At 38.0% G+C, this 25,270-nt stretch overlaps 1 protein-coding gene across 4 annotated transcripts in view; it reads right to left on the reverse strand.

Annotated features, from left to right (window-relative positions):
- The window catches only part of nfe2l2a (nfe2 like bZIP transcription factor 2a), a 57,122-nt gene that overhangs the window by 15,873 nt on the left and 15,979 nt on the right, over positions 1 to 25,270 (reverse strand). The window contains exon 1 of one of the 4 annotated variants that reach the window (XM_069935810.1): positions 20,678 to 20,716. The exons of the other annotated variants lie outside the window; for them this stretch is intronic. Within the exon in view, the coding sequence (XP_069791911.1) occupies positions 20,678 to 20,701 (24 nt within the window). The 5' untranslated portion in view covers positions 20,702 to 20,716. Of the gene's footprint in view, positions 1 to 20,677; positions 20,717 to 25,270 lie in introns of those variants that run through there. 4 annotated transcript variants of the gene reach the window in all.

Here is a 25,270-nt window from a genome sequence, read left to right on the forward strand (position 1 = left end):
AGCTTTAATCAACCTACCTATAAGACATGAGCAGAAATAGGCTATTCAGCCCATTCAGTCTGTCCCACAATTTTATCTTGATCTAATTTAATTCCTCATTCAGCCCCACAGCTCGGCCTTCTCCCCATAACCTTTGATATCCTGGTTAATCAAAAAACCTCTCAATCTCTGTCTTGAATACACCCAATGACTTGGCCTCACAACCACCTGTGGCAACAAATTCCAGATTTACAACACGCTGGCTGAAAAAATTCCTCTGCATTTCAGTTCTAAACTGGTACCCTTCAATCCTGAAGTTGTGTTTCTTGACCTAGACTCTCCCATTATGGGAAACAACCTTTCTACATCTACTCAGTCCACGCCTTTTAGCATTCAAAATGTTTCAATAAGATCCCCCCTCATCATTACATCATTATCTAAATTCCAACAAATACAGGCCAAGCGGTATCAAACACTCTTTATTACAAAAACTCTGTCATTCTCAGAATCACCCTTGTGAACCTCCTCTGAACTGTCTCTAACATCAACACATATTTTCTTAAATGAGGAGTTCAAAATACTCAAAAGTGAGGACTCACCAGTGCCTAATAAAATCTCAATATCACATCTTTGCTCTTGTATTCTATTCCTTTTGAAATAAATGCCAGCAATGTATTTGCCTTTTTCACCACTGACTCAACATGCAAGTTTATCTTCAAGCTGTCCTGCACAACAACTCCCACAGGTCCTTTTGTAGCTGGGTATTTTCAATTTTCTCCCCATTTAAAAAAAAGTCTGCCCATTATTTTTACTACCCTACATGGCCATACACTTTCCAACATTATGTTTCATTTGCAACTTTTCTCCCCATTCTTCTCATCAGACTAATTCCTTCTGCAGTCTCCATGGTTCTTCTACACCACCTGCTCCTCCATCCACCTTCATATCATCCACAAATTTGGCCACAAAGCCATTCAGTCCATAATCCAAATCATTAATATACAACATAAAAAGAAGTGGCCCCAACACTGACCAGTGTGGAACACCACTAGAAACTGGCAACCAATGAGAATGATTCTTGAATTCCAACTTTCTGCTTCCTGCCAATCAGCCAATGCTCTACCAACATTAGCATGTCTCCTGTTACACCATGGGCTCTTATCTTGTTAAGTAGCATCATGTGCGGCACCTTGTCAAGAGGATTCTGAAAGATCCAAATACACAACTCACACTGCATCTCCCTTATCCAGCCGGCTTGTCACTTCCTCCAAGTATTCCAAGCAAGATTTTCCCTGAAGGAAACCATGCTGGCTTTGGCCGGTCCTGTCATGTGCTTCCAATTACTCCATAACCTCATCCTTTACAATGGACTCCAACATCTTCTCAACTATTGACGTCAGGCTAACCGATCTACCCTTTCCTTTCTACTGCCTCATTCCTCCAAGACCATGCCAGAATCGATCGATTACTGATAGATCATTACCAATGCCTCCACAATCTCTACCGTTACTTCTTCCAGGACCTGAAGGAGCTATCCATCTGGTCCAGGACACTTATCCACCCTTAGATCATTCAGCTTTCGGAGTACCTTCTCCCTTGAACTGTACTCACTACACTTCTCGGATATCCTTCTTCAACATCTGATACAGTGTCTTCCACAGTGAAGATAGATGCTAAATACTCATTTAGTTCCTCTGCCATCTCCTTGTCTCCCAATATTATTTCTCCAATGTCATTTTCTATTAGTCCTACATCTACTCTTACCCTTTCTTTTATATAGACTTGAAGAAGATTTTTGAACCTCTAATATTATTTGCCGGCCCACTTTCATACTCAAACTTTTTCCTCCTTATGAGTTTTTTTTAGTTGCCTCCTGCAAGTTTTTAAAAACTTCCCAATCCTTGATCTTCCCACTATGTTGCTTCCTTGTGTGCCCTCCCTCTTGTTTTCATGTTGGTGTTGACTTCCCTTGCCCAGCCAATTGTGACATTTTTCCATTCGAATATTTCCTCTTTTTTGGTCTATATTTATCTTGCACCATGGCCCCATTGCTTGCAGAAACTCCATTCTTTGCCACATGACTGTTTTCCCTACTAGTGCTCCCTTCCAATCTTCTTGGGTCAGCTCCTCTCTCATGTCACTCTAATTCCCTTTATTCACACCCGACTTTACCTTCTCCTTGTTAAATCTCAAGTTGAACTCAGTCCTATTGTGATCACCGCCACCTAGTGGTTCCTTTACTCCAACCTCTCTAATTGCCTCGGGGGCATTACACAACACTCAATGCAGTACAGCTGATCCCCTCATAGGCTTATCAACAAGCCATCTTGAAGGTTTTCTACAAAATCTCTTCTGACATTCCTTTTCAATCTGCTGTTGCAATTTGTTGTCCACATCCCAGCTTCTGTTTGGAGGTCTGTATTTAACAGCCAAAACTGTCTTTTAACCCTTGCCATTACTTAACTCTACCTACGATTCTCCATCTTCTGATTCCAAGTCACTTCTTTCTAATGATTTACCAACAGAGCCATGCCACTCCCTCTGCTTATCTGTCTATGCTTTCGATACACTGTTAATCTTCAGACATTCAGCTCCCAACCACAGCCATCCTTTAGCTACGACACCATGATGGCCACAACATTATACCTGCCAATGTGCATGTGTATCGCTTTATTTTACATGCTGCATGCATTTAAATACAAAACCTTTAGCTCTTTATTTGTTAATTTTGACTTTGTGTCCCTCCTGCATTGCAACACATCCCCATGGCTGCAATTTTGCCCTATCGACACGTATTGGTTGCCCTTCGGTTTGAAGAAGGAGACGCATTTTTGTGCAGTTCATCTATGGACACGAAGGCGGCTTTGCAGTCCCAGTCTGGATGCGCAAACCCTAGCACAATGGGGGCACTGGAAGTCTGCTGTTGTAATAACTGAGGCTGCTGCTCTGTGACGCCATTAACAGCCTTCCACCAGTTTTTGGCAGCGCCAAATGCCTGTCCACAAAAACTTCCCATCATCTGTCCCTGCTTGTGCACCTACCAACACTCCCTCCACTACCTCACTTTGGTCCTCGTAAAAGGAACTTGAAAATATATACTTACATTTAAACCAAAGAATGATTTGTAAATATACTAAAATAATGCATTCAGAGATTGAACAGAAAGATATAATAAATGTGATGTGATACACATTATTGTCATTAGGCTGGTATACCAGCCTATGAAACATGATCAGCATTGACCGGAATGTAAAATAGAATTACATACATTATGATAAAAACACATTATAAACCATATACAATTAGAACCACATTGTTCTAAAATAAGTGAAGGGAAACTTGATCATTCATGATTTAATCCAGACAAACAGCATGCAAGAATAGACAAGCTTGTCAACCTTTCTTGAATGATACAATTTTGCACAGGCAGAAAAAAAATGCTTAATTGGTGGAGAAAGTAGAAATTCAATGCTCGATTAAACCCCAAAATCTCAGAATTTTGTTTATCTTCTCTTTCCATTTTTCCATCATTACCTTTTCTCCTTTTCCATTTCTGTTTTCTTATTTTCAACTCTTTACCAGACAACATTCCTACAACATCCAACATTTTCCTTATTCTCCTATTTCTATCTTCTTTATCCCCAATCTCCACTTCCCCTCCTGAGTTGCCCTTTATCCCTTGTCGGACAACCACATCTCCCCTCTCCATTTGGATTTGCGAATCCACTCGCAAGCGTCAACTGATTTTGCAGTGACCGCTCTTTTCCCCCACCCAGCCCCCCCCAGAAAAGATTTCGCTTTTTATATGTCACAAAGGTCACTCTTTTAATTCCCTCCTTATTCTCTCTATTCCATTACCTTCCCTTATTAATTCTTGTCTATACTCTCTATGTTTTCCTCTAATTACAGATACTTTCACATATGCCCATTGTCTCTATTCACTCTTATACCTCTTTACCCGCATACATATCAATCGTGGTCATTTTTACCCTCCTTACCCGTCTTCATCCCTCAGTCTATTTTTGTCTTTACCCACATACATATCAATCGTGATAATTTTTGCTCTCATTACCCGTCTTCATCCCTCAGTCTATTTTTGTAATTGTTCTGCAAATTTTCGTGCTTCTTCTGGATCCGAGAATAGTCTGTTTTGTTGTCCTGGAATAAATATTTTCAATACCGCAGGATGCTTCAGTGTAAATTTATATCCTTTCTTCCATAAAATCGCTTTTGCTGTATTGAACTCTTTTCTCTTCTTTAGGAGTTCAAAGCTTATATCTGGATAAATGAAGATTTTTTGCCCTTTATACTCCAGTGGTTTGTTGCCCTCTCTTACTTTTTCCATTGTCTTCTCCAGTACCTTTTCTCTTGTAGTATATCTTAGGAATTTTACTACAATAGATCTTGGTTTTTGTTGTGGTTGTGGTTTAGGGGCCAATGCTCTATGTGCCCTTTCTATTTCCATTTCTTGCTGTAGTTCTGGACATCCTAGGGCCTTAGGGATCCATTCTTTTATAAACTCCCTCATATTCTTGCCTTCTTCATCTTCCTTAAGGCCCACTATCTTTATGTTATTTCTTCTGTTATAATTTTCCATTATATCTATTTTTTGGGCTAGTAATTCTTGTGTCTCTTTAGTTTTTTTATTAGATTCCTCCAATTTCTTTTTTAAGTCTTCTACCTCCATTTCTGCTGCTACTGCCCGCTCTTCCATCTTGTCCATTTTTTTCCCCATTTCTGTTAAGGTCATATCCATTTTATTTATTTTCTTTTCTGTGTTGTTTATTCTTCTTCTTAAATCATTGAATTCCTGTGTTTGCCATTCTTTAAATGACTCCATGTATCCTCTAACAAGAGCAAGTATATCCTTTACCTTGCCTTTCCCTTTATCTATTTCACTGTATTCTTCCTCTTCTTCTTCCTCTAGGTTGGCCATCTGTTGTTTCTTTGCTGCCCTTTCCTCCTCTTCTTTCTTGTTTCCATTGTCTTCTGTGGTCTCTTCTTGCTGCAGGTGTTCTGCAGCTGTCGTTGCCGGCTGTGGAGATCGACTCCCCAGCTGGTCCCCCCTCCCGTCGGTGTGTTTTTTTGCATGCGCGGTTGCGCACTTTTACTCGGCTCTGTGAGCCATTGTTGTAGTTCTTTTTCTACCGACCTGAGGTAGTGGGGTCTTCTCTCCACAGCGGGCCTCTTCGGACAGGTAAGGCCTTCACCTTTTTCCTCCGTTGTCTTCTCTTCCTCTCTTCTTTCCGTTGATTTTGATTTTTCTCCTTTTGTCTCCATCTTCTTTCCACCTTTATACTCACTTTTCTTTAACTTGTATTTCTGTGCCTTTGTATTTTCTCTTGTTTTTCCCGACTTTTCTGGAGAGGGCTGGAGTTCACCGTCCGGCCACTACTCCATCACATGACTCCTTCCCCAAAATCTCAGAATTAATTAAAAATTGCAAGGCTCTGGGAACTGCGGCAAACTCTGGGTTATCATGCTTTTTTTTTAAATTTTTTATTTTTCACACCATAAATCGCATTAACCATGATACACACTTTTTCCTTTTCACACATATACAGTGCCATTTTCTCCCCCCCCTCCCTCCTCCCATCCCACCCTCCCTACCTCCCCCCTCCCGTCCATTTAAGGTATAAAATCTAGGATACATTAAACCAGTCAGACAATGTTGTCATTCAATAAAAATACACCAGAAATTCCACTGAATCCATTCTTTTCATTTCCTTTTCCTTCCGTTAACTTAGGTAGTGATTGTCCCCAGTAGGTTTTCGCTATTGTGTTTAATGTAAGGCTTCCATATTTGTTCGAATATTTCAATATTATTTCTTAAACTATATGTTATTTTTTCTAATGGAATACATTTATTCATTTCTATATACCATTGTTGTATTTTCAAATTATCTTCCAATTTCCAGGTTGACATAATACATTTTTTTGTTACGGCTAGAGCTATCTTAACAAATCTTTTTTGTGCATCCTCCAAATCAATTCCAAATTCTTTGTTTTTTATGTTACTTAGGAGGAAGATCTCTGGATTCTTTGGTATATTGTTTTCTGTTATTTTATTTAATATCTGATTTAGATCTTCCCAAAATTTTTCTACTTTCTCACATGTCCAGATTGCATGAATTGTTGTTCCCATTTCTTTTTTTACATCGAAAACATCTATCAGATACTGTTGGGTCCCATTTATTTAACTTTTGAGGTGTATCCAGTTATATTGTATCATACGTAACCTCGTATTTATTGTATTTCTCATCGTTCCAGAGCATAACTTCTCCCATGTTTCGTTTTTTATCTTTATATTTAAATCTTGTTCCCATTTTTGTTTAGTTTTACCATTTGTTTCCTCATTCTCCTTTTCTTGCAGTTTAATATACATATTTGTTATAAATCTTTTCATTATCATTGTATCTGTAATCACATATTCAAAGTTACTTCCCTCTGGCAAACTCAAACTGCTTCCTAATTTATCCTTCAAGTAGGATCTCAACTGGTAATATGCCAGCGCTGTATCTTGAGTTATATTGTATTTATCTTTCATATGTTCAAAGGATAAGAATCTATTTCCTGAAAAACAATTTTCTATTCTTTTAATCCCCTTTTTCTCCCATTCTCTAAAGGAAAGGTTATCTATTGTAAAAGGGAGTAACTTGTTTTGCGTCAATATTAGTTTTGGCAATTGATAATTTGTTTTATTTCTTTCTACATGAATCTTCTTCCAAATGTTGAGTAGATGATGTAATACTGGAGAACTTCTAATGTTGTACCAATTTTTCATCCCATTTATATAATATGTGTTCAGGTATCTTTTCCCCTGTTTTATCTAATTCTAACCTAGTCCAATCTGGCTTTTCCCTTGTTTGATAAAAATCTGATAGGTATCTTAATTGTGCGCTCTGTAATAATTTTTAAAGTTTGGCAGTTGTAAGCCTCCTTGTTTATACCATTCTGTTAATTTATCTAGTGCTATCCTCGGTTTCCCCCCTTTCCATAAAAATTTCCTTATTATTTTCTTTAACTCCTTGAAGAATTTCTCTGTCAGTTGTATTGGCAATGCCTGAAATAGGTATAATATCCTTGGAAAAATGTTCATTTTAATACAGTTTATCCTTCCTATTAGTGTTAGTGGTAAATCTTTCCAATGCTCTAAATTGTCCTGCAATTTTTTCATTAGTGGATAATAATTGAGTTTATATAGTTGGCCGAGATTTTTGTTTATTTGTACACCTAGGTATCTTATTGCTTGCATTTGCCATCTAAATGGTGATTCCTTCTTAAATTTTGAGAAATCCGCATTATTCATAGGCATTGCTTCACTTTTATTTACGGTGATCTTGTAACCCAACACTTCTCCATATTCCTTCAATTTCTTATATAATTCTTTTATTGATAGTTCTGGTTCTGTTAAGTATACTATAACATCATCCGCAAATAAACTGATTTTATATTCCTTGTCTTTTATTTTTATCCCTTTTATATTATTTTCTGTTCTTATCAATTCTGCTAGTGGTTCTATAGCTAATGCAAACAATAAAGGTGATAGTGGGCATCCCTGCCGTGTTGACCTGCTTAAGTTAAATTGCTTTGATACATGTCCATTTACTGTCACTTTCGCTAATGGCCCCTTATATAATGCTTTAATCCAATTAATATACTTCTCCGGTAAACTGAATTTTTGCAATACCTTGAACAAATAATTCCATTCTACTCTGTCAAAGGCCTTCTCTGCGTCTAAAGCAACTGCTACTGTTGGTGCTTTATTCCCTTCTACTGCATGAATTAAGTTAATAAATTTACAAATATTGTCTGTTGTGCGTCTTTTTTTGATAAATCCAGTTTGGTCTAGATTTACCATTTTCGGTACATACTCTGCTAATCTGTTTGCTAATAGTTTAGCTATTATCTTATAATCTGTGTTAAGTAAAGATATTGGTCTATATGACGCTGGTGTGAGTGGATCTTTCCCTTGCTTTAGTATTACTGTAATTATTGCTGTTTTACATGAATCTGGTAAGCTTTGTGTTTTATCAATCTGGTTGATTACTTCCAGGAGGGGCGGAATTAATAAGTCTTTAAATGTTTTATAAAATTCTATTGGGAATCCATCCTCTCCTGGTGTCTTATTATTTGGAAATTGTTTTATTATCTCTTGTATTTCTACTATTCCAAATGGCTCTGTTAATTTATTTTGTTCCTCTATTTGTAGTTTTGGTAGTTCAATTTTAGTTAGAAATTCATCTATTTTCCCTTCTTTCCCTTCGTTTTCAGTTCGGTATAATTGTTCATAGAATTCTCTAAAGTTTTCCTTAATTTCTTTTGGATTATATGTAATTTGTTTGTCTTTTTTCCTTGATGCCAATACCATTTTCTTAGCTTGTTTTGTCTTAAGCTGCCATGCTAGGATTTTGTGCGTTTTTTCACCTAGTTCATAATATTTGTTTTGTCTTCATTATATTCTTCTCCACCTTATATGTTTGTGGTGTTTCATATTTTATTTTTTTATCCGCCAATTCTCTTCTTTTAGTTGCATCTTCCTTCATTGCTAATTCTTTTTCTATATTTACTATTTCCCTTTCCAACTGCTCTGTTTCCTGATTATAGTCCTTCTTCATCTTGGTTACATAATTTATTATTTGCCCTCTAATGAATGCTTTCATTGCATCCCATAGTATAAACTTATCTTTCACTGATTTCGTATATATTTCAAAATACATTTTAATTTGTTTTTCAATAAATTCTCTAAAATCCTGCCTTTTAAGTAACATGGGGTTTAATCTCCATCTATACATTCTTCGAGGGATGTCCTCTAACTTTACTGTCAATATTAAGGGTGAATGGCTTTATATTCTGTTTTTTTAACTCTATCTTGCATACGAGCTGATAACAAAAATAGGTCTATTCTTGAGTATGTTTTATGTCTAGCCGAGTAATATGAATACTCCTTTTCCTTTGGGTGTTGTTTCCTCCATATATCCAAAAGTTGCATTTCTTCCATCGATTTAATTATAAATTTGGTTACTTTGTTCTTTCTGTTAATTTTTTTCCCCAGTTTTGTCCATATTTGAATCCAAATTCAGGTTGAAATCCCCTCCTATTAATATGTTCCCTTGCGTATCTGCTATCTTCAAAAAGATATCTTGCATAAACTTTTGATCTTCTTCGTTAGGTGAATATACATTGAGTAGATTCCAAAACTCCGAATATATCTGACATTTTATCATTACATATCTCCCTGCTGGATCTATTATTTCCTCTTCTATTTTAAATGGCACATTTTTACTAATTAATATAGCTACTCCTCTTGCTTTTGAATTATACGATGCTGCTGTTACGTGTCCTACCCAATCTCTCTTTAATTTCTTGTGCTCCAATTCAGTTAAATGTGTTTCTTGCACAAATGCTATATCAATTTTTTCTTTTTTCAGTAAATTTAGCAGTTTCTTCCTTTTAATTTGGTTATGTATTCCATTAATATTTAAAGTCATATAGTTCAACGTAGCCATTTTATACTTTGTTTATCTTCCTTTTCCGTTTCTCCATCATTACCTTTCCTTCTTATCCATTTCTGTTTTCTTGTTTTGAACCCTTTATAAGACAACATTCCTAAAACATCAAACAATTTCCTTATTCTCCTATTTAAAACTTCTTTAGCCCCAATCCCCCCTTCCCCTCCTGAGTTGTCCTTTATCCCTTGTCGGACAACCACATCTCCCCTCTCCATTTGGATTTGCGAATTCATTCGCAAGCGTCAGCTGATTTTGCAGTGACCGTAACTCCTCCCCACCCAGCACCCCCCCAGAAAAGATTTCACTTTTCATATGTAACAAAGGTCACTCTTTTAATTCCCTCCTTATTCCCTCTATTCCATTTCCTTCCCTTATTAATTCTTGTCTATACTATCTATATTTTCCTCTAAATACGGATACATTCATGTATGCACATTATACATATACACACATATACCTCTTCACCCACATACAGATAAATCGTGGTCATTTTTACTCTTATTACATGTCTTCATCTCTCTGTTTGTTTTGTAGTTGTTCTGCAAATTTCCTTGCTTCCTCTGGATCCGAGAATAGTTTTTTTCCATAAGATCGTTTTCGATGTATTGAACTCCTTCCTCTTCTTCAGGAGTTCAAAACTTATGTGTCTTTTTAGTTCGCAGTCTTTTGTACTCTCGTTACACGTCTTCATCTCTCAGTCTATTTTGTAATTGTTCTGCAAATTTTCGTGCTTCCTCTGGATCCGAGAATAGTCTGTTTTGCTGTCCTGGAATAAATATTTTCAATACCGCTGGATGCTTTAGTATAAATTTATACCCTTTCTTCCATAAAATCGCCTTTGCTGTATTGAACTCTTTTCTCTTCTTCAGGAGTTCAAAACTTATATCTGGATAAATGAAGATTTTTTGCCCTTTGTACTCCAGTGGCTTGTTGCCCTCTCTTACTTTTTCCATTGTTTTCTCCAGTACCTTTTCTCTTGTAGTATATCTTAGGAATTTTACTAAAATAGATCTTGGCTTTTGTTGTGGTTGTGGTTTAAAGGCCAATGCTCTATGTGCCCTTTCTATTTCCATTTCTTGCTGTAGTTCTGGACATCCTAGGATCCTAGGGATCCAATCTTTTATAAACTCTCTCATATTCTTGCCTTCTTCATCTTCCTTAAGGCCCACTATCTTTATGTTATTTCTTCTGTTATAATTTTCCATTATATCTATTTTCTGAGCTAACAGTTCTTGTGTCTCTTTAACTTTTTTATTAGATTCCTCTAATTTCTTTTTTAAGTCCTCTACCTCCATTTCTACTGCTGCTTCTCGTTCTTCCACCTTGTCCATTTTTTTTCCCATTTCTGATAAGGTCATATCTAATTTATTCATTTTCTCTTCTGTATTGTTTCTTCTTCTTCTTAAATTATTAAATTCTTGCGCTTGCCATTCTTTAAATGACTCCATGTATTCTTTAATAAGAGAAAGTATATCCTTTATCTTGCCTTTCTCTTCTTCTTCTCTTTCACTGTACTCTTCCTCTTCTTCTTCCTCTGGGTTGCCCATCTGTTGTTTCTTTGTTGTCCTTTACTTCTCTTCTTTCTTGTTTTCGTTGTCTTCTATGTTCTCCTCTTGCTGCAGCTGTTCTGCAGCTGTCATTGCCGGCTGTGGAGATCGACTCCCCAGCTGGTCACCCCTCCCGTCGGTGTGTTTTTTTGCATGCGCGGTTGCGCACTTTTACTCGGCTCAGCGAGCCATTTTTGTAGTCCACTTTCTACCGACCTGAGGGAGCGGGTTTCTCTCTCCACCGCGGGCCTCTTCGAACAGGTAAGGCCTTCTCCTTCTTCTTCCGTTGTCTTCTCTTCCTCTCTTCTTACCGTTGGTTTTGATTTTTCTTTTTTCGTCGCCATCTTCTTTCCACCTTTATACTCACTTTACTTTAATTTTTATTTTTGTGCCTTTGTGTTTTCCTTTGTTTTTTCCGACTTTTCTGGAGAGGGCTGGAGTTCACCGTCCGGCCACTACTCCATCACGTGACTCCTCCCCGGTTATCATGCTTTTAGGTGAATTCCAGGCCTACACTAAGGCAGTGAGCGAGTGGTGATGGGTGAGCAAAGCATGGGCGAGTGGCATCTGTTCTGGCAGGAGCCTATTCCCTAAAAGATTGCAGTCAGCTCCTGGAAAGGTTCACAGGAAATAGTTCACTCTTCTGTTCTTTTGGGATATCAAAAAAAGTTATGAGATCAACCCAAGGGTGTAAGCTGACAACACCTTGGACACTTGCAAGATCCTTCTCAACCTATTCATTAGTGAGGAGACTGCTTAAACTTGGATGGGATAAAATCTAAACACTGATTGAAAATTGGGAAACCAAAATTTCAATCCTCATCATATACTGGATTTAAATTAAATATATTTCAGACCTTGTACCCTTTCCACCATAAACAATTGCTGAGATCAAGGCAGCTTTGATGCTGACTTTTCCACTGTGACTGGATCTTGCTTTTGAGAGCCACAAATGAAGTTATAAATTACATCACTTTATCTCTATATTTCTTCAAAGCAACAGAGCAATTCTCAGCCTATTCTCATCCTTGTGGTGGTTACAGAGACTTGGAATCCATGCCAAATTGGAGACCAAAATTCAATAGGGAACTTTGTACCACTCATTGTTTAATGCATTTCACTCTCATTCAGGCCATCTCATTTGTTTTTGCTGCAGCTACAAGGATTTGAAATCCGGAATATTCCAAATTTTATGGTTTGATGCACCAAGAAGAATCACAAAAGGCTGGAGTTGTGAAACTATCAGGCTTTTATTAACTGAAGACTGGAACAGCCATCAACCTCTGATTGATTGAAGCAAAGAGAAAGGGGAGCATGTAAAGGGGCAATGGGTAGGATTGGTCTATGGAAGCATGTCCAGCCAATCATGGCACAAGTGGTTTACCACATGATTGAAGTTTTAGGTCTTTGATGTTCAGGGATTTCAGTATTGTGCCAAGTGATGCAAGACTGTCAAATTTATTAGTCAAAAAAAAAAGACATCAAAAATGTTGCAAAACTTAGTCTTGTGATTCTCTTACAGTTACATCTGGTAGTCATGAGGAACAATGACTAAAATGCTTTAAGGAAGATGTAAAAGACATTTATTGAAGTCTGCAAGCAGCTAGAGCAGATTCAAAAATTCTGGCTGTGTTAAATTGAAGTAGCAATGTCAGAATTGGTACAATCAACCTCACCTGGAGAAGTTGTGCCAGATAGAATGCAATTGGACAGATTACACATCTGAGGATGAACCATCACTATGGAGTTTACACAGAGGAGCAGGCCCAATATGTCCGTGCCAACCAGACGGTCTACCACAGCTTGCCTCATTTGTCTGCATGCAACACACATCCCCAGTGGTTTTCAAACTACCCCCCAAACTCACATTTCACCTTAAGCAATCCCTATGCTACAGGTGCTCTGTGATTAGTAAAGGATTGCTAAAAGTGTAAGTGAGTAGAAAGAAAAAGTTTGAAAACCACTGCTCTAATTGAACACAAATATCCCAATTAACAAAAGGCACACACAATGACAGACTATTTTGTGGAGCACACGTATTCAGTTCACAGGGATGGCCCTGAGCTTTCATTCCTAATCCCTTCAATTCTCCCTCCCAAGCCAATTCTGACCCATCATTCTCTGGCCACTGAATTGTTCCATCAAGGTCCCAATGCAAGCTTGAGGAACACCATCTATCTGAACACTCAATGACTTAACAGCAAATAAAATATCAGAATTGGTTTTGCTTTTAGAATCAGAATGCTGCATGGTTCCCCATCTGTAACATTGACTCATGTTTTTTTTTAAATTGCAAATTTCTCACACCTGTAATTTTATATTTTTCAAGGAACTATTAAATCTAAACAGAGGTAACTAATTGGAAATATAAAGCAGTTCTAATCCAACGGTCATGCCAGAATTTTTGTACCCACACACACACATCCATAATTATGTCAGGCATTGATCAGTAACTGCACACAAACCTGTGTTCTTGCACTACGTCAAATTCTGACGCCGCAAGTTAAATTGATCAGTAAGTGAAATATGGGAGTGTGCGCTGCATACCTTATATACGTATGCAATTGCCAATAACGTGTAAAAGTCAACTCCCTATTTTTGGCCCAAAAATCTGGGTTTTTCAGAATAAATCATGACTTTTAATTAGTGTTATGAGAGAAATCAGGCACAGTATTTCATCAATCTCCAAGTAGCTACCTTGAGTCCGTGAGATAACCCAGCTTACACAAAGATTGAAGCCATAACAATCTTACAGAGCCAAATCTTTAAACCCAAACAACCACCGTCCCTCCCAAAGATCCCAGCAATCAAAGTTGCTGGAAAAAAAGCAATAAGCTCAAAAAAACATTTAAACCTCACTCTTCTGCTGAAGATTTTAGATGCAACTCCTTAGTTTAAAAGAAAAATTATTAATAATTTTTTCTAAACAATGAAAAACTATTCAGAAGAAAAAAAAATACAACCAAAGAGAAAATTATCAGTAAAGATACACAATACATGCGAATTTAATTCACATTTCCTTTTACCAGAGTCAGCAATAATGAAGGAAAAATATATACACTAACACATTAAATTCACAAAGACTACTAGATTGTGGGCTTGAAGTAATACCAAACTATTAATAGTAAAAAGAAAACAAAGATTATAAAGACCAACAAAACATTGTGTATTTATCATAACAGGCTCAATTAAAATCTAATATTTTCTAAATAATCGCATGTAAAAGTCAACTCCCTTATTTTTGGCCCAGACTGCCCACGGAGCTCCCAATGCCCCAACCACCATGTCTCAACCAGGCCCTAGCTGCCCTCCCATCTGAGCTCCCAACACCCGGACCACTGTCTATCACACAGGCCCCAGCTGCCTGCCCATCTGAGGTCCCGACCGCAGATCCTCGCCTTGGCCACCTGTCCTTCTCGGTCCTGGTCATCTGAGATCCCGATGCTTTGAACAACTCAAGTTACCGCGGTCAAAAGTAGTATGCATGTAATAATCGACCCTCTAAATATTGGTCCCCAAAACTCAACTATTACACAAACTATTACACAATTGTTCGGTAGAACAATCCTCCAAATGAAATATTGAACAAAAACCCCCATGGGTCTGATCAGAAGAATGTAAAAAAAATCCTTACATCTTCTCAGGATCCCATATCCTTCCATGTTGACACTAAAAATAACTGGTAGTTATGACTGTCAATAGAAAATTTCCTTTAGGAAATCATCGAGTTTTGTTCTTCAACAGCAGTGAAATGTTTTGGGATATAGAATATTCAAGAATGCTGCAAAGTTCACCCATTTCATGGTTTGCTCATAAGAAAAAATCTTCAATATAAAACAATATTCTCTTGTCAGTCCTCCAATTTCCCTGTAACTAAAAACAGATTTCTTTTTAACTTCCCCATTTCTGATGGAAAATTAACATTAACGCTCTTTTCACATATTCAGGCTACCCACACCTTCCGGGGAGGAGGGTTGTTCCTAGAATAACCTCCTCATAATCACAATTTTCCATAATGCAAAGCCACATCATCTGCAAAACCATCTAGAAATACAAGTGGGAAAAACAAATTCCCCCCCACAAATTGTGGAAGAGCAAATTTTATTCTGCATCTCAAATTTTTTGAATGGTGAGATGTGAATTCTGTAAGGGTGAATTTCCATTTAAAAAAAAAACGAAATAGACTCCATTTGCAATAAATTATTTACAGAAAGAAACCCATTCAAAATCTCTTTGCTCCCTTTTAAGGCATTCATCTTGCAGTCTGGAATGTGCCAGTTGGCAGCATCCCCTCACCGATATTTGGACAGAATGGTTAGCACAGTGGTTAAGTCCAATGCCTTGACAGAGCCATCAATAGGAACTGGGGTTCGAATCCCGTGCTGTCTGTAAGGAGTTTGTATGTTCTCCCGGTGTCTGTGTGGGTTCCCCTCCCGTAAACCAATGGCTCCAGTTTCCTCCCTCTGAAACATACCGGGGTGTAGGTTAATTGGGCGTAAATTGGGATGCACAGACTTGTGGGCCAAAATGGTCTGTTACCGTACTGTACGTCTAAAAACCTGTGTGCTGAAAGACCTACATATTTTGGCCAGACCGAAGGGCATCTTTCACCGAGTTGAAGGTCTTCCAGCAGTTCTGGATGTCTGTCGCTGTGCGCGTTCCTGGGAGATGTCCCTAAATCAGTGAGTCCTCGGACGTGCTGCTACTGGGGATGAACCATAACAAAGACCGTTGCATCCTTTTGACACACTCTTAGCAAATCTGCATTCTGCAAGAGGATGGCGACCGTTTCTCTTCACTACAGTTACCTTAGGGACAACATGCATTGTGGGTGATGTTCCAACTGTACAGGAAGGATTACTCTCATTACCAGCCCATGTCCTGGTTCTTGCTCATGAGCATTGGTGATGAGGCATTCCACCAGATAACTTTGTGGGTCTGCTTTCAGAACCACCTCACCATGTCCATCCATTACCCAAACAGTTGTAATGCAGAGGTCGTCTGATCTGCTAACTATTTTCAGCATTTTCGTCCATTTTTTAAAATAGCTTTCATATTTCTTCTGAAAAATCACAACATTCTGTGAATGAGTACAAATTTAGACATTCAAATTAAATGTTAAAAAAATTCAATGATTCCAAATGTCCTCATGCATTATGGTTTCAATAGAAACTGCTGAGTTGAGTGACCAATCAAGTTTTAGAAGGCAGATAAGACAGTAGAATCTTAAGGAGACCATTAGATGTCATTTTAATGACAGGTAAATGATAGTGGTCAGATGGTCAGACAATTTTTAATCTGTGGGCTAATAAGAGCAGAGATATTTTTATTGAAATTTAGATGGAGGTTATAGAAAAATACACAGCTAATTAAATCACAACTTTGACTCCACGGTACTAAAAGCCCCGTCTCTTCCAGCAACGACATCCCCTTAGCAGAAGAAATTTTGAAATCCCAGTGAACAATGGAGCAGGTCTGGAGAGAATATTTCAGGTAAATAATCGCAGCAGGATTGGTTTCTAAATAACTTAAATACTGACTAGTTTAACAAAGTTAATGTATGTGCATGTGACCTTTCTTTCACTACCTTATTCCCACTCAAGGCTTCCGTCCTCTGTGGAGATCTACCTAAATTTATTTTAACTATGATCAGATTTTTTTTTCTTCCTCCTCTACACAAACTCTCACCCATCAATAATCCCACTTTAATTTCTCCACTAATATCCGAATTAAAATCAATTTATCAAAATGATTTGGCTATTCACTGGCCATGCATCAGCAGGCTTTTTCAATAAATGAAAAATATGTAGTTCAATGGAAGATGCTCATTTTCTTATTTCATTTTGAAATATCAGGCTGGTCTCACAACATAGATGGACTCTTTTGAAACAGTTAAAAGATATGCAAGATAAAAATGTTATCAAAACATATTATTTAACTGTCAGGATAGAGTGAGCAGGATGAAATGATTTTTCTCCAGAAAAGTGTTGAGGGAATGACATGGCGAATGTAGAGAAGACGTTTCGGCTTGTAATGGTCCCAATTTAAAAGCCATACATGTAGAATTATAAATCCTATGTAGAATTTTGAAGAAATTCCCCAATTCAGACTAATTAAAATGTTAGTAGCATGGATATATTTCAGGGAAATCCAGATAGCTTATGAAGTTAAAGGAATAAATGTTGGGTGTGAATTAAATGGCATTTTTTTTTGGCTAAGGAATGTGTAATGAAATAAAATGAAACTAATACTGGATTTTTAAAAAAAAAGTACATCATGACTTTTCTTCCCCGAGGAGCTGCCCGAGCATTTTCAACAACTTGTGTTTTTATTATAGGTTTCCAATATCTACATTTTCTTCAGTTAATGTACTGGTACATTATAGTTTCTATTATAAATAAGCAAACCTGTGCACTTGACCTTCCTTCATATGTTACAGTGTAAAAAACCAATTCAATCAAATGTTCTCAAACTAAATAACATGACATAAAAGCATCTTTAATTCTAAGGAAATTAGATTGATGAATGTTAAACATGTTCAAGCAGGTTTCATGCCAATACAAATTATTTACCAAGTAACTTGTCCAAGTCTACACCGAAATATTAACCATCCATCCAATTTTCATGCACTGAAGCAGGTTAAATGCAGTGAAGGAATGTTGGCTGCAAATGGAGGATAGGTAAAGTGGTCGGTGCACATGCAAAGTACAGGCAACTTCAATCTTTATCAGTAAACATTCTGTATCTGTTTGCCATTTTGAAAAACCATGAATAAAACTAAAACTATTTAACAAAGGAAGATACTACGAATGTACCATGTTTATAAACAGAATAGTTGGAAGAGGAAACATAAACAGACGAGAAATGGTTAAAATAAACAGTAATATGATTCAACATTAAAGATATTTGTATACTAAAAATTACAACAACAGAAGGCCAATGTCAGTGCCAAGGTGGGCATTTGCGGCTATTGCTTCCCCCCCCCCCCCAACAAGGTATTGTGACCCCCCTACCTATGCTAGGGTAACCAGGTGTCCGGTTTTAGGCCGGACAATCTGGCTTTTGAGTAATCTGTTCTCTGTCTGGTGCCACCTCAAGCAGGATGTTAATTTGTCCACATTTTGAGGGGTAGGGACAGAAAGGGGACACTTAGCATGTTAAATGCAGCTTCCCGGGGTTCGTAGCGTGTTTCTTTTAGCGTGCACGCGCTAGTGCCGGCTGGCGCCTGTGCAATGGATTGGAGTACCTGGGCCACTAGTGTCACTTCCCCCTCCCTGGGCCTGAAGTAATGCTAGCGGCCCAGGTACTCCAATTCATTGTGCAGGTGCCAGCCGGCACCAGCACCTGTGCGCAAGAAGAAACATGGCTGCACCCAGCCTATGGACCCCAGGGCACCGCATTTAACAGGGTAAGTCCCTCCTTCCTGCAGCCTCCCCAGCTGAGTGAGTTTTTGTGCTCCCCGCAGTTACCCTAACGCGCCCCCCCTACTAAGACCTGATCTGACACCGACCCTACAGAAGACAGATGATTAGAAGAGAAGGTCAGAAATTAAAGACCTTTGATAACAACATGAATTGTTCGGTTATGATCACTCCCAGATAGAGAGGCCCTCAAAACTGAGGCCAAGATATACAATTTCACCCAATATATTTCACAACAGATTTAAAAATATCTTGTTTAATGGTAAGAGAAAATAGTTGGGGGGGGGGGGGGAATAAAAACTCAACTTTCAGCTTTTGTTTTTATCTTTTTGTAATTGGTGTTTTAAACATCATATTTGGCTGCCTACTTTCAAGATTAACCAGCGACATAATAGTAGTTTAATGGCCGAATTCATGTTCAAGCCATCTTTTCCATTTTTGTTCAGCATATGTGAGAGAAAAGCAACTGGACACGCATTTAAAATGATAAAATGATAAAAGACAGAGCGTCATTAATGAGGTATTATCAGTTTGGCAACTAACCTACTTGGAGTTTCTCCAGTAGATCAGCTGATAACACTAGGCATTGTGGGGGGGAAAAAAGATGAATGTACATTGTTTAGACTGTAAACAAATACAAAATAAAGTTCATCCACAGAATTGTGTACCTGTTAAGCAATGGGAAAGAAGAGGTCAGAGAAAAATATCTATTCCACATTATTTTGAAATGTATATCTATTTCACCCACTCAACTATTTTTAAATGATCAGTCCTGTGAAGAATCTAGAAATAGTTGTAATAAAGATAATATGTTAAGATAAAGGTGTTATACATTAAACTACAGTACAATTCAGGTTTGACTGGAACTTTAAGCTTGTCTAACTACAATCTTCACATGTTTCAATCTCTATGGCAACAAGGAAACACTCCCTCCATTTGGGTTTCAAGTATACAAAACCACAAGATAGAATCCGCCCCTAATGATCTGCTGCACCCATTGAACAATAAGACATTTATTAATAGAATATTGTCAGCCACAAACGAGCCTGCAGCTGACGTGGACTTTTTACCCCCTCCATAAATCTTCGTCCGCGAAGCCAAGCCAAAGAATTCACTGTGCATTTCTCTACTGAACAAAGTACAGAGGACACTAGACCAGACAAGAACAGTAAAAAAGTCTAGATGATAAATGAGTTGCTACTTAAATGAATAAAACAGGCAACAGGTGGAAAACGATGTTAAATTTGAAGCTAAATTTCAGTGGAGGTGATAGTTGCTTGGCCACCCATTAAGTACTCCCAACTTTCACTTGATGTGTTGACCTGGTGGTGGTGTAGCAGTTAAACTAATCCACTAGAAATTTAGAGTTGATCCCACAACAATCCAGAACAGTGAATTAAAACCCTACGGTGGCATTTTAATTCATTTTTAAATTCCCATTTATTAATTAACCATGCATCAGGTTCACTGTTGTATTTCAGTGAAGGGAATCTGCCATTCTTATCTGGTTTGACTTCTATGTGACCGCAGACCCACTAAGGGGGTTGATTCTTGAATACCCTCGGAAGAAGTGTACAATGAAAGGATGGGAAACAAATGAACTTTTCTTGTGATATGCAGATCCTAATTTATAAATAGAAACATTAAAAAATGTGACTAACTGTAATGGTAGTTACAGTTGCAATGGAACTAGCAATGCCTTTTTTTTAATTAGACTTGGCTGCCAGCAGGGGGCTGACACACACACACACACACACACACACACAATGCAGATCTGTAATGGAGGCTAGCAGCTTCATGACAGGCCTCATGTGCTGTTTACAATAACTTTAAAGTAAAGAACCTTTTCCTTCATCTACGAACTCACACATACAAATACTAGATGAAACACTGACCTGCTAATACACACCCCAACTGACATTGAACTTTACCTCCCACTAAAACCTAACCACAAATTAACAAGTACAACTAACATTTCGTTGATTTAGGTTTACAAAATGATTGGTTAGGGTCCTTGCAAAGTACTGGTAAAGTACCAACTCAGGCAAGAATGTGCTGCAGTCTACCATCTTCCAGCCATTATAACCTCCTCCAATTAAATCAAATTTCTATTCAAGAAGAATCTCAAAGACCGATCCAGCATTTCTGTGGAAGGGTAAACTGTAAATTGACATTAGATTGCATCACTTGCAAAGAACTTTGTTAATAATTAACTCACTTCAACAACAAAAAGAGCAAACATTGGACCCAATCTTCACTGACACTTCCTTCGAAATCCAGATAATAAATGCATGACCTCCCTACATGCTTTGCAAAGATTTCTTACAGTAATAACATTTCACAATATTAACCTTTAGCTGACTGCAGACCTGATCTTATTTTAAAACTTAATAACATGAGATAATGTATTGAACATGCATCCATGTTACCATTTAAGAAGTATGCTTGACAGAAAACTTTCACAAATGTATTTTCAGGGACATTTTCGAAACTAGTGATCATTAATGCAACACACTTTCAAAATAAGATCATGTTACTTAACATCCTTTACTCCTCCTGTTGACATACATTACAAAGAGCTAGATTATCAACAAGAATCACAGGATTGTAGGCATGGAAGAAGTTAGGGAGTGGTGGGGTGCAGTTGAATAATTGAAAGCATTCAGAAGTAGGAGAGATACAAGGTGAATGACAAAGAATTTGAAGCGAGGCCCAAAGCCAAAAATGGTTTCCTATTTGTTCCTTTCACCAATGCTGACTTGCATGTTGATCAGTTCCAACACTGCTGGAAGCAAGAATCTGGGTGTATCGATCTGTCAAGAGGTGGAGTTGAAAACACGATCATCTACTTAAGTTGTCCCAGTACCACTCGACCTGGGAATTATACAATAAAGTCGAAAACTGAAAAAATGCAGATGTTGGAAATCTGAAAAACAGTGAATGTTGGAAATAATCAGAAGGTCATTTGTGGGAGAAAAATGTTTTAATAAACTGCTATCCTATTTGATGTATACTACTGTGAAGGTGTTACAAGAACATATTTGAAAGATGCATCTTCCTTAATAGTATTGTCTAAATGGCTTTCGTGGACAAGTACTCACTTGGACAAGGACATTTTTAAATACAAAATGTTACATTCTGTCATCACAAGTCAACATTAGTGAAGGGGACAAATGGAAAATATTTTGGTTTTGGGCTTTACTTCAGATTCTTGGTCATTCACTCCACCACCTCCACCCTTTGCCTGAATCCGGATTTGTAATGCCTTTTAAGTTCTCAACCACATCCTACTCCACCCCAGCCACAAAAGGTTGCAGACTCCAGGGAAACAGTAGACTGGCACAGAGTACCAGAAATGGGGAAAACACCTCCACAGCTACTTTGAGATGCAGAAGCATAGGAGGCGATCCTACAGGACGGTGACCATGACAGCAGAATAGCAAGGGGCTCAGGGGCTGAAGGACTCACATATATTGCAGGCAACCTGTGGTCAGGGGACCATGGGCTGCAGCCTGCTGGAGTCTGGCTCATGGGAACTGAAAAGATAGTGATCATGTTTGCGTGGCCACTAGCAAAGGTTTTGATTATAGTTCCTGTTTGATTAGACTTGGCTGCCAGCAGGGGGCTGACACAGAACAAGAGACAGTATGCAATATCTGTAACGGGGGCTTGCAGCCTCATAGCATGCCTCATGTGCTGTTTACATCAACTTTAAAGTGAAGAACCTTTTCCTTCATCCATGTGTTGTCTAAGAACTCACACATACAAATACAAGATCAAACAGGAACCAGATATTGGAGCTGGAATTTGAGAGGGAGCAGAGGACAAGGACCTCAGGTGCTAAAGGCTTTCTGATTGTGTCATATGTTTGAATCTGGGGCTTGGGCTGCTAATGTTTAGAACAGCGTCTTCTTGGTTACAGAGGCTGCAAGAGTGCTAGAGACGAATCCACGGATCTCTAGGACTCTGAACAGACTCTCTTTTGTTTCTCTTCTCTCCTACTGCAAGGAGTGCTGGGGGATGCTGAAGGCAACTCTATGGCTTATGGCAAGCGGAGTACAATTTTGTGTAATATTACATGTTCTATACCATTAATAACAATTAAGGAATCAATTCTTGAAACACCACACCCCTTTTCAATAAAGACATCTTTTCAATAGAGGGTCACTCTATTCCCAAACAAAGGGAATTGTAAGTCTCATTGTCCAAGATAAACATTGGATCTGCAGCGGTTAGCCCCACAACTTCTGTCTCTCCAGGCTCCTATCACCATCCCACAATAGTCAGCTCAAATGTCTCCATTCAATCAATGCCAATGGTTTATTGGTACATGGCTTTGGCTCATTACAATGGGTGACTGGACTCCATCTGTGCTGCCAACCCTGTCCTGGAGAGTCCCTCCACCAGAGGTACTTAATAGCAGGATAAATTCCCTTAATAGAAGTGCTTCAGATATTCAGAGTCTTTTACCCCCCTTGGCTTTAGTCTCAATAAAGGGTCCTGATTGACCATTTCAATCCAGGAATGCTGCCTAACCCGTCAAAGTCCCTCCAGCTTTTCTTTGTTCATTCATGATTGTGGTTTTTGCATTTCTCATCCTGAATATGCATGTGACGTATTAAACAAGTAGTTTATGGAAACGTCAATACTCACATTGATCATGATGTCATCTACTAATAAGGAAGAACATATGCATTGTTGGCAATTCCCTATGCAGGTGCACTTCCTCATTGGTAAACCCTCAATTAGAGCAGAATGTAAAGTCACTTCCTCTTCACTGACCATCAGCAACACACATGGGTATCTCACAACTGCATGCTTAGTCCCCTGCTCTATTCCCTGTGTACCCATGACTGCACAGATAAGTTCAACTCCAACTCAATCTACAAATTCGCTAATGTCACCTCCGTTGTTGGCTGAATAAGTGGAACTAAGGAGTCTGAATACAGGATGGACATTAAGAGAAGTTGGTTGGGTGGTGCGAGAACCACCACCAAGATCAAAGAGCTTTTTGTAATTTTAAGGAGGAGAGACAAGAGGGGCCACATATCTGAGAAGCCCTTGTCTGGAGGCAGCACACTGAGGGACACCTGTGTCTCTACTTTCTAAAAAAAAATCAAGAGTTAATTTGGCATGCCATCAAGATTTAGCAAACATGCACTGTGGAAAGTATACTGACTGGTTGCATCACAGCCTAATTTGACAATATAGATTTCAGATTTATTGTCATGGTACATACATGACATCACATACAACCCTGAGATTATTTTTACTGTGGCCAAGGCAGAATGACCACTTATTGGCAGTGCAAAAAAAACTACTCAACATGCACATGTAAACAAGTAAAGAAATGTAAATAAACTGACTGTGCAATACAGAGAGAGAAAAAAAAAGTGCCCAGGAATGTGATGGCTCCAGTAGGTACAGACACAGCCAGGTCCATCACAAGCTCCGATCTTTCATCCTTTACACACATCTCAACAAGGCAGTTAGCATCATCAAGGAGCCCACTGTGAATATTTATCTATCACGCAATTTTTGTCTCTTAATTTAATTGAATTTGTTTACTATTATAGGTTTTCATTAATAAGTTCATGTTCAGCTCCAGCAAGCAAGAATTATGAGCATATGTATATTGCACAATGTGTATGACAATAAACTCTTCATCATTATAGGTTCCTCTTCATGTTCCCAACTCCACATTTTCCCCTCAGGTTCCAGTGCATGGATAGAAGTTCGTCTAGTACATTCTAACTTTATCCCCCTTGTACCACAAGGTCTATTATTCTTATCAACAGTCACCTTGAGAGTGCTGCATACCTGTGCAATTGTCCTAGTTCGTGGCAATTATTACACTGGGCCATCTTGAATGGGCATTCCCACAACATTGGGCTTCAATACAGCCATTATCAAGGCTTCCAATGTTTTACACACACGCACATCTTGCGGTTTTATTGGCTTTGCCATTCAAAGGGTGAACTACTTTCCTGAAAAAACTCTTAGTAGTGATGAGATTTGTTCTTCAAGAAGTACAATATAACTGGAGATACAGCGCTGGCATATTACCAACTGAGATCCTACTTGAAGGATAAATTAGGAAGCAATTTGAGTTTACCAGAGGGAAGTAACCTTGAATATGTGATTACAGATACAATGTTAATCAAAAGATTTATAACAAATATGTATATTAAACTGCAAGAAAAGGAGAATGAGGAAACAAATGGTAAAACTAAACAAAAATGGGAACAAGATTTAAATATAAAGATAAAAAAGGAAACATGGGAGAAATTATGTTCTGGAACGATGAGAAATACAATAAATACGAGGCTACGTATGATACAATATAATTGGTTACACAGACTATACATTACACCGCAAAAGTTAATTAAATGGGATCCAACAGTATCTGATAGATGTTTTCGATGTAAAAAAGAAAGGGGAACAACAATTCATGCAATCTGGACATGTGAGAGAGTAGAAAAATTTTGGGATGATCTCAATCAGATATTAAATAAAATAACAGAAAACAATATACCAAAGAATCCAGAGATCTTTCTCCTAAGTAACATAAAAAACAAAGAATTTGGAATTGATTTGGAGGATGCACAAAAAAGATTTGTTAAGATCGCCCCAGCCGTAGCAAAAAAATGTATTATGTCAACCTGGAAATCGGAAGATAATTTGAAAATACAACAATGGTATATAGAAATGAATAAATGTATTCCATTAGAAAAAATAACATATAGTTTAAGAAATAATATTGAAATATTCGAACAAGTATGGGAGCCTTACATTAAACACAATAGCGAAA

This window comes from Narcine bancroftii, chromosome 4, assembly GCF_036971445.1.
Source record: "Narcine bancroftii isolate sNarBan1 chromosome 4, sNarBan1.hap1, whole genome shotgun sequence".
NCBI classification, from domain to species: Eukaryota; Metazoa; Chordata; class Chondrichthyes; order Torpediniformes; family Narcinidae; genus Narcine; species Narcine bancroftii.